This window comes from Zingiber officinale, chromosome 3B (assembly GCF_018446385.1).
Source record: "Zingiber officinale cultivar Zhangliang chromosome 3B, Zo_v1.1, whole genome shotgun sequence".
Taxonomy (NCBI): domain Eukaryota; kingdom Viridiplantae; phylum Streptophyta; class Magnoliopsida; order Zingiberales; family Zingiberaceae; genus Zingiber; species Zingiber officinale.
The window spans coordinates 107,353,829-107,364,527 of record NC_055991.1 but is presented as its reverse complement, the minus strand read 5'-3'; the positions used below and the strand labels follow the sequence as shown (position 1 = coordinate 107,364,527).

The window sequence follows — 10,699 nt, the reverse complement described above, 5'->3', positions numbered from 1 at the left end:
AATCGATAAAACTATTAAGAGGTTAAGGTCTGATAGGGGTGGAGAATTTACCTCGAACCTGTTTCAAAAATTTTGTCAAGATACAAGTATAGTCCATGAGGTAACTGCTCCATATAGTCCTCAATCCAACGGTATAGCAGAACGAAAAAATCGAACCCTTGAAGATATGATTAATTCCATGTTAGGTAGTTCTGGGTTACCCAACTTTATGTGGGGGGAGGCTCTATACACTGCATGTCATGTGCTAAATAGAGTCCCAATGAAGTCAAGGGATAAAACCCCATATGAGCTTTGGAAAGGCCGAAGGACAAGTTTGAAATACCTTAAAGTGTGGGGGTGCCTGGCAAAGGTACTAGTACCTGAACACAGAAGGAAAAAACTTGGTCCAAAGAACGTAGATGGTATCTTCTTGGGTTATGCTCAAAATAGTATTGCATATAGGTTCCTGATTATTAAATCAGAAATTCCTGGAATAGATGCAAATACTATTGTAGAACTTCGCGATGCTACATTTTTTGAGGATATATTTCCTATGAAGACGAGAACACCTAAATCTAGTATTTCTACTAGAAATAAGCCTTCTTTCGTAGAGGTCCCATTATCCGTAGTGGGTACACCTTCCTCAAGTCACTCTAGACTAGATGAATCTAGTGAGTATACAGAACCGAGAAGGAGTAAGAGGCAACGTGTGTCTACGGATTTAGGCCAGGACTTTATCACCTATAATATAGAAGGTGATCCTGTGACATATAGAGATGTCATGGCTTCTCCTGAAGCTAAACACTGGAAAGAGACTATTAAAAGTGAAATGGACTCTATTATCTCTAATGTCACTTGGGAGTTGGTAGATTTACCTCCTGGGTGTACCACTATAGGATGTAAATGGGTGTTTAAGAGAAAACTAAAACCTAAGGGATTCAAACAAAAAGAAGGGATTGACTATTTTGACACTTATTCTCCTGTTACCAGAATTACTACAATCCGAGTGTTAATCGCATTAGCATCCATATATCATCTTGAGGTCCATCAAATGGATGTCAAAACGGCATTCCTAAATGGAGATCTAGAAGAAGAGATATATATGGATCAGCCTGAGGGATATGTAGTCTCTGGAAATGAGAATAAAGTCTGTAGGTTAGTCAAATCTCTTTATGGTTTGAAGCAAGCCCCAAAACAGTGGTACGAAAAATTTGATAGAGCTATGCTATCGTTTAGCTTTGAAGTAAATGACTCTGATAAATGTGTGTATGCTAAAATGAAAGGTGATAATTGTATCATCCTATGTTTATATGTAGATGATATTCTACTATTTGGAACTAACCTTTCTATTATTAATGAGACTAAGGCCCTCTTAAGTGGTAAGTTTGATATGAAGGATATGGGTTGTGCTGATATGATTTTAGGGCTGAAGTTGACTCGTTCAACTGATGGAATAACAATTTCTCAGTCACTCTATGTTGAGAGAGTATTAGAGAAATATGGTTATAGCCAAGTTAAATCTGTTATCACACCATATGACCCTTCAAAAACTCTCCACAAGAATAATAGTGGTGTGGCAGTGTCTCAATTAAGATACTCACAAATAATAGGTAGTCTAATGTATTTAGCTAATTGTTCTAGACCTGATATTTCTTTTGCTATAACGAAATTGAGCAGGTTTACCAGCTGTCCGAACAGAACGCATTGGGATGCATTAGACAGAGTACTCAGATACCTAAAAGGTACTATATCCTTGGGCTTGTGGTATGGGAGATTCCCTGCAGTCCTGGAGGGATATAGTGATGCTAGTTGGATAGCAGATATTGTTGAGTGTAAAGGCGTTACTGGTTATGTCTTTACACTTGGAGGCGGTGCAGTTGCTTGGAGGTCTGTTAAACAGAAGATTATATCCCGTTCTACATCTGAAGCAGAATTGTGTGCTTTAGATACCACAGTAACTAAAGCTGATTGGCTTAAGGGTCTTCTTTCAGAAATTCCCTTGATGGTAAAGCCAATACCTTCTATTTCAGTACACTGTGATAATCAAACAACAATAGCTCAGATTAGAAGCTCCAAGTATAACCAGAAACAGAAGAGACATGTACGAATAAGATTGAAGTCTATTCGTGAGCTAGTGTCTCTTGGAGTGGTGTCATTGGACTTCGTAAGTTCAAAACACAATATTGCTGATCCACTCACAAATGGACTTGATTCCGAGAAAATCAAGAGATCCAGTAAGGGAATGCGACTGAGGCCTATCCTGGTTTCATCTATAACGGCAACCCAACCTATCTGATTGGAGATCCCAAGAAGTAGGTTCAATGTGGTATAAACAAGTTATAAGGGTGAACCGTAAGCATCAAATTGATTGAGATGTAATCTCATAGTCTCTTCCCTGGATAGATGCTTGACTGCTAGTAAGGATGAGCTTGGAGGCTCTTAATGAGTTCAAGGTCTTATTGACAGGATGCTCGCAGTACATCCTTGGAAAACTCACCTATGTATGTGTAACTGTGTGGCCGCAGTGTGGGGGGTCTAGGCAACTCCCCTTAGCACTTATGAAACAAGATTCGGTGGCATGGCCGTAATGCACCAACCCAGAAGGATTCAACCGTCGCCCGTGATGAGTTGTTACCATTTGACTTCACATATAAAAAGGTTTAAGTTCAAGACCTAGTTCACTTCAAACCTATGTGAATAAAATTGGTGTACTTAGGTGAAAATTCAAACCGGAAGGTATTTTCACTAAAAGCTCATTGCAACCTAGCCTCAGGACATATTTTTTTTGTTTTTTGTTTTTAACCGAAATGATTTGAATTTGTGGGGGATTGTTGAATTTTGTTTTAAATTCAAAGCATTTTTTGTAGTGTTTTTAGTCCCACATTGCTAAGTGGAGAAGCTTGGAAGGGCTTATATAGGAAGCCCTTCCATCCTTGCTTAGCAATGATAAGAGGACCTACACGCATGCGCGGGCCAAGCCCAAATCGAGTGGATTTGGGGGGTTCGAGCCGGAAATCCATAAACCGGGCGTCACGTGCGCGATTAACGCGCGCAAGGGGGGGGGGGTGCAAATCCCCAGCCCGTGGGCCTTGCGCTCACGGGCGGCCCGGTCTGTTTTTGCTAGTTTGGTTCAGTCTGAACCATACCAGTTTGGTTTCCGGTTCTGGTTCGGTTTGAACCAAAACCAAACCAGAGTTTGGTTCCGCTTCCGCGCGTGAGGAAGGGACGCGGACTTCGGTTTTGTTCCGCGCGTGAGGAAGGGATGCGGACGCGACACTGAGGCGCGTTTCCTCGCTAGCGAAGCAGTGCTTCGTACCTTCTCAGAGTGAATAAAAGGGGACTTGCAGCACCTCTATTCTTCACTCAAGCCTCGAGCTTTCTCCCATCTCTGTGTGATTCTTTCTGCTTTCTTCTCGTCTTTCTTGTCCTTAGGCTTGGTCTTCCGGCGATCTGAGGTTGGGTCCGAGTGTCGCGTCCGTTTTGGAGTGCACCTACGGACGAGACGAGCGGTTGTCGGATCTTGGGGGAATTTTGCCGGAGAGCCTTTGCACCGTGAGGCGGCAATAAATTCTCTAAGGACAGTCGGCGTGCCGACGCTTCAACCGGATAACTATATTCTAAACCCTACTCCTTTATTTATCTGTCTATTGCATGCTTATTTTTGTGCAAATATAATACTGCTTGTATTGCTTTATTATTTACAACATCTTTGGCCCCAGATCATGCAGATTTTGTACGCAAATAGGAAGAGTAGTTGAGTCCCTACAGCTTTGCATCACAATTAGGTTGGTTGTTGGCACTAACTGATATGAATTAGTGTTCAGCTTGAAAAATATTTACGATCAGCCAAGAGCATCAACCATGATAGAGAATCATGTTTTCCAACAGAAACCACCCTTTTAATCTTATGTTAAACTGTGGGATTTTATCAAACTAGTATTTTCATAAATAGTGTACCATATTCTCCTCTTAATTGCAGCCAATATATCACTAAATCATGTTCTTGATTGACAAGTGAACAGATCACCATGAGGTTGACAGTAACACAGGTGAATATACTAGTGGCACTACTACCGACATAGTTTCAATGATACTGACTAAAGCCAACATCTGTCTCAGTTGTTGCCGTCCAAAACAGGCTGAGAAAGGGACATTCTCTTCCTATGATTTTTGAAACATTATAAAAAGATAGGGAAAGGTGGAAAATACAACTGGAACACCAGTAGCAATAAAGAGGAGTTATGTCATAATGAAAGATATATATCTATATACTGCACTTATGCCTTTCCAAATTCCTCTCATGTTGTCCAAATCATTGTCAATCGTTAACTGAGATATGGAAAGAAACTAGTTCCAATACCAAATGCCCAGGAACATTATTTAATATGGGTTTTAGAAATTATTTCACTTGGATTCTAAAAAGCCAGTATTGTCATCCAAGGCATGACATCAATTTAGGAACTAGTAAGTAATCATTAGACAAGATTATTATTATATTTTTGTAAGTTATTGCTTTAAAATCTTAATTGAATTGATTTCTAATTGACTTTCTGAACATGCTATGTAAAAGAAGATTTTCCAATAAAAATTCATGAGTTAATCTCAATAGACGAAGTGTGCTGAAGCATGCCAAGTGTTAGCACGACATTACTAAAGCCATACTACTCCAGCCAGAGACCAAACTAGTTTATTTTAAACTTTGAAATCAGTCGACATAGAGGAAAAGTCATGATGGGAAATAGATTTATAAGAAGTTCCTCCCAATTTCGATCATCATTGACGCCATCATCAAAATGTGTTAGTCCCAACTCATCCCAACTATTTGGGATTAATTTTCATGCTCAGAAGCAAATCATATCCAGTATAAATGGGCAAATAATCCTATGAAGGTTGTAATCTGTTTGTGAAACAAAAGAGTGTTCTCTTGTGGAAATAATAGCAAAGACTAACCATGCCTCCACATTGTGTTGATCTAATTCGCACTTAATGTAAAGGACCATAAAAAATAGGATTAAACCATTCGTATTCACTGGTTCACTCTCCAACATTTTCGTTTTTTCTTAAATTAAAATAAAATGGGGATTAGGTCAAGCAGTTAGCACACTTCAGATTAATTTCCAAATGATTTTGCAGTAGTTAATCTGCTGTTCACATGTCCACTGATCATACATTTGGGTTGTAGTTTAAAAAAAGTGTAATTTCCTGGATTGTTTCTAATTTCAGTTTCTTGGTGAAGTTTTGGTGTTCAAACTCCTAGCATCTTGCACACCAGAATGAGTATATAAAATATTTGGTATGTTAAAAGATGAAGAAGTGGATATTGAATATTTAATAGATTGGAGATAGACAATTTTAGAAAGATTCTCATCTTAGAAAAGTTAATAAACCTTTTCTTAGTGCTTATAACATCATTATCATACCATGTTTCTCCCAAATATTCTCTCTCTAGTGAGCTCCATGCAACACTAAGTTAAAATGTTATACTGCACTTCCAATGCTGAAACTAGAAGATTAAGCCAATATTCTTACCTAAACAATCTTAAAAAGTTGAATAAAGATGAGATGCCTGAGCATACTGTAAGGCAATGCATGCCACCATGCCTATTGTTTTTCTAACATGACAGAAAATGATCCCCATTAAATTACTAATTGTCTGAAAAAGGTAACCCTACTCAAATTTGAGCATGTAAAAAGTATGTTAAACTTGTAATATGCCCTAAGGAAGAATAGACAAAGATAAAATGATAGCATTTATAGTATACTTATTGTATGCACTTCAATAATTCTCAAGAAGATAACCCCTGATGTGTCTATTACTATGACAGTATAAATTCTCAGACAATTAGTAGAAAAACTTACCATTTAGATTTAATTTATAATCAGACAAGCTACAAGCGATTTCTTTGAGTGGCTCCAATGCTCCTCAGTTCCTGTAGATCATGAGCTATCTCTTGAATAAACTGAACGCCTTGATCTCCAATTTTCAGTAAATTGATAGTGTGTTCTAGGAAATTGTGATCTGCTTTAAGTGTTTCCAACCTCTGACTTACATGTGACAATTCAGTCTTGAGAGAAGCTAGTTCATGCATATAACCTACCTTTAACAAGTGTTGCTTGTCAATGTCAGATCTGTCACCATTATTTTGTTCTGCAAAACTTAAATGCCTTCTAGATACCTTCTTTTCCAACATAATGTTTTCTCCAATATAAATATTTTCCAAGGGATGATCTTTTATATCTTTCCATCAACTAATTGTGCCAACACCACTTTCTGACATTGCATTCCTTTCACCATCAACATCCACATATGTAACAGGAAGTTCATTTGCATCATCATCATTGTTATTCAGATTAAAACCAGAACCATCATCATAGATGCCATTATTTGAAAAACGATGCATTTTTTCCTCTAACTTTTTAAAGCAATTTAATATATATGTCACCTCTTCTTCAGAAAAAGATAAGGGGTTCTTATAATTCCCTAATTCAGTAAATCTGGATAATTTAGCTTCCCCTGTTTTGTCACAAAAAGCAATCTCCTTATCAAGAAAGTTACCACACATATCAACTGTTTTATCAGTAGAAACTTCATCAACCTAGTCTCTCCTATAGCTTTCCACTTCATATTGCAAAGCTTGTATTTCCTCGTCTCTTTGAGCAAGTAATTCATTACATTTCTGGAGTGCTTCATGGTCATACTCAGCTTGCTCTTCCATCATTCTTTGGTAGTGCATAGCCTCCATTTGCATAGAAGCCTTCTCCTCTTGCAACCTAGTTATCATGGCCATGGATTGATTTGCAGCAATTGCCGAAGCATTTCTTTCTTCTTCTAATTCCTTGAAGAGAAGGCTTATGGACTTCCTGTCCAGTTCTACTTGTCTCTTCAGCCTCTCAACAGCACTTTCCCCTTCCACCTCACCCACAATACCACATTCTAGTGATTCTAATCCTGATCTATTCCTCTCAAGAGAGAGTGTCTTAGTTATGTTCTGCAATACAGATTCATCATCTTGAGTAAATGATCTGGGACTAGGAGCCATTTCATTCCATGGAGACTCAAGTCCCTGTGCTGCAGATATTTGAGAAATCAGAAGTTTGAGATCTTCCTGCACTCTTGAAGAATCCTTCCCCATAATTACTTCAGTGAATCTTGGAGACAACAAACTTCTCTTTGTAGCAAGCTGGTAAGCATCATTCATATCCAAATTAGTACTCATAGTTTGGCCAGATTCACTAACCAGATCTTCTTGAACTGTAAATGAATCCTTCTTCATCATTACTTCAGTAAATCGAGATGGCATGCTTCCACTAGTGCTAATAGCAAGTTTATAAGCATCGTCCAAATCCATATGAATACTCATAGATTGGCCAGGTCCACTGATCAGATCTTCCTGAAGTTTAGGAGGCAAGCTTCCATGAGTAACAAGAGCAAGATCATTAGCGTTATTTAGATCCATATGCCTATTCATAGATTCACTAGATTGACTTGTCAGATCTTCCTGAACTTTAGATGAATCCTTCCTCATAATTACTTGAGAAGATCCAGGAGATGAAGAGCTTCCAGTATTACCAACAGTATGCTCATTGGAATCGTTCAAATCCATGTTAGTTTGACCATGCTCATTTGCATCATTAATCATCCTCAAATTGACGTGACTTGCACAAGCATCCTTCTTATCATCAAGGATAATGAAAGAAGCATCAAGTAACTCAATATCTACTAGATCAAAATAACAACAAATAAAAAAGTTAATTACCAAATCTAATTAAAGTATGTATCAGATAGAAGGATGGTAACTTACTTCTCACATTGGAGTTTTCTACAAGGCCTTCTGGGGAATCATGTGATCCCATTTCGTATTGCATGGAGATTAGTTTAACTTCAATTTGGCTTGAATTGTTGTCAACCGAACTACATCCGGCAGCATTAGAAGATGAAGATGGCTCATTACTAAACTCAGCTACATTTATTTGTTTTTCAGGAGTTGATGCAAAAGGTTCATTAGGAAGCGGTGCAAAGTGAATCAACTTTTCCAAGACTCTATCTTCTGAAATATTGACTGCAGCAGGGTGGATCAACTTCTGTTTGTTTATGCCATCCAAAACAGTAGCTGATGAACTTTTTTTGCTAATACAGACATTCTCCAAATCTATGATATCTGACACTGAATCATCATGGGTATTGTCATCTCCATATGCCAGAGAATTTCCTTCATTATGTGTCACTAGACTCTCAAGATCAGAATCGGAGGAAATTTTGACTTCAGTATAACCAACATGAGAAAAGTAATCAACTCCTTGATTCTTCTCCTGGAAACTTGTTGGTGAATCCAAAATTTTATCCTTTATTTTTCTCTGTCCATCTTCAATTTTAACAAAACCTTTCCTAGGTGATGACGATGAAGGAATGTCAACTTTGGACACGCATGCTTTAATGGGTTTGTCTTCCTCCAAGCCAATGGCATGAAGTTCTTGATCCCTCTTAAGATATGGGATGTTTGCCAACTCATCCCCATGAAACACACTGAAGCTGCCCTCCTCAGCACCCCAAGCATCATCATGGTCATGAGAATCCCCTTTGAGCTTACCAGTAAATTGTTTATAGGTATCAAGGGTAGATTTCCTCTCAGTGGAAGTTGAAAGTAGACAGCTCTTGCATATATCAGCAAAATTCCCATGAACACTACAGAAAGACAATGGTGAGAGCTCTGTTCTGTGATCTTTGCAAATTAAATCAAGATAGAAACCTGGTTTCTCATTTCCAAAAATGTGATCTAGTCTTGAACACAACAGACAAGGGGTTTGTAACATGCAAAGACGAGAGAACTTTGTCACTAGGTAGGAGAACAGCGCATTAATGAATAATAGGAACATCAATATCCATTCGAGAACAGCTGAAGATAGAGCCTTTGAGAATCCCCGGACACCACTGACAGGAGCCTTTGATGCCATCTCTACCAGTCTTACATCAATTTGAGAGCATCTACACAGACGGAGTGCTATATAGAATGCAGGCTATAGGGCTAGAAACGATAGCTATTCAACAATATCCACACTGAAAAAAAAACACGGTGACATCAGTTTTCAAAAATTGATTATCAAAACCTCAACGTTGATTATCAATCCTAAGATTTTCCAAAAATTGGATAATACACAGAAAAAACACAATCTTACTATCAACAAACGCGAAAACTAAATATAGGAATTTGAAAAACAATTACCTAACTATTTCGTAGCAGTAGGAAAAGAACTACAACTAAATCGAAGAAGTTTGAACTGGATAGAAACATTACCTTGTACTCAAGGTGAAACGAAATTAAAGAAAAAACAATACAAATAACAGATCTTAATCATCCAAACAAAAACATCAAGAACCAAACACGGTCTTTTAATCAAATAAAATGAAAAGCGATCAGAAAAAGTCAAAGACCGAATGGCAGTGATAAATACCACGAAGGGGGAAAACCCTTCTTTTTTTTTTTTTTGCCGGAATTCTTCCACAAACGACGGGGGAGCAGAAGGAGCTAAGAAAGGAACTGGGTTTAATAGAGCGAGAGAAAGACAAAATGAAACACAAAGCGAATTCTGTGATGCTTTCACCGCCCGGCCCTCCATTATTGACACTTTTCTAAGGAGATGATAAAAAAAAAAAAGGCGGTTGGAATCGGCAGAAAACGACGCGGTAGGAACCGAAAGGCGATGGAGGGAAAGCACACGCAGCATGATTTCCACGTCAGCAATGGAGAGAAAAGCGGACAACTTTGTGATTCTTACCGGTTCGTTGGATCGGACGGGAGACGGCGAGAGAGACCGGCGGAATATTTCTCTTTAATGCCCATCGTCGGAGAGAATAAGAAGGTGATATTAAAAATCACCGATTAAAAAGTTTTGTTCGATAATTTTTATTTTTTTAAAAAAAAAAATCTGAGCTACTGCAGCGCTAGGCGGTTGGGTGGGATTGCTGCTGCAGCGAATGTAAACGCTTGGCAGCTGATAGGTGGGGATTTATGCTAAACCCCTGCCCTGCACGACAGGGACTCCATCCTTACTGCGACGTCAATCTTTAGGGCGCGTTTGGTTCGGGGTTATCTTTGATAACCTTGGTTATCCATCCAAGATTATCAAGGATAACCTTGTTTGGTTTAAGTAGTTGATGATTCCTAAGTCATGATGCATACCTGACACATCAGCAATTTGGGCATATAACCCGGAATCACAAAACCTAAGAAAAGTGGGGTTTTCCTTGATTCCGGAGTTAATAAAAATTTTAAGACAAAATTACCCTTCATTATTTATTATTTGAGACAAAAATAACCCTAAAGATCTATCAAATTTCAATCTACCATTTGGACAACATCCTCTCCGATTTTCCTGCTGCACCACCTCCGCGTAGGCTAACAGCGCGTGGACGAGGCGGATCCCAACCTCCTGCGTGTCGACTACTACCACCGGCAGAGGGGGCGCAACCGAGGTCGCCGCATCCGTCGTCGAGGACGACGATGAGGGAGACAAGCTGCAGAACTTGATCCTTTTCGAATCCCTCGGCGACGACGCGACATCCAATTGGGAATCAGAGCCAAAGGCGAATCACCCTGTTGCACGCTCGGCGGGGGGAGCAGGGACTCGCATCTGCTCATAAACTTCCGCCGATGCGCGCCGCGTGACAAGGGGAAGCTCGAGGAAGCGATTCCGCCGGTCGAGGGAAGAGGAATCGTCGAAA

The 10,699-nt window shown here is 39.1% G+C and overlaps 1 protein-coding gene across 1 annotated transcript; it reads right to left on the bottom strand.

Annotated features, from left to right (window-relative positions):
• Nucleotides 1-6,393: 6,393 nt before the first annotated feature.
• Nucleotides 6,394-9,587, bottom strand: LOC121967235 (myosin-binding protein 1-like). Its single transcript, XM_042517332.1, has 3 exons — nt 9,430-9,587; nt 7,782-9,034; nt 6,394-7,699 (listed from the first exon to the last, which is right to left on the bottom strand). The coding sequence occupies exons 2-3, from the start codon at nt 8,929-8,931 to the stop codon at nt 6,576-6,578; spliced, it is 2,274 nt and encodes a 757-aa protein (XP_042373266.1). The 5' UTR covers nt 8,932-9,034; nt 9,430-9,587; the 3' UTR covers nt 6,394-6,575.
• Between the last annotated feature and the right edge of the window lie 1,112 nt (nt 9,588-10,699).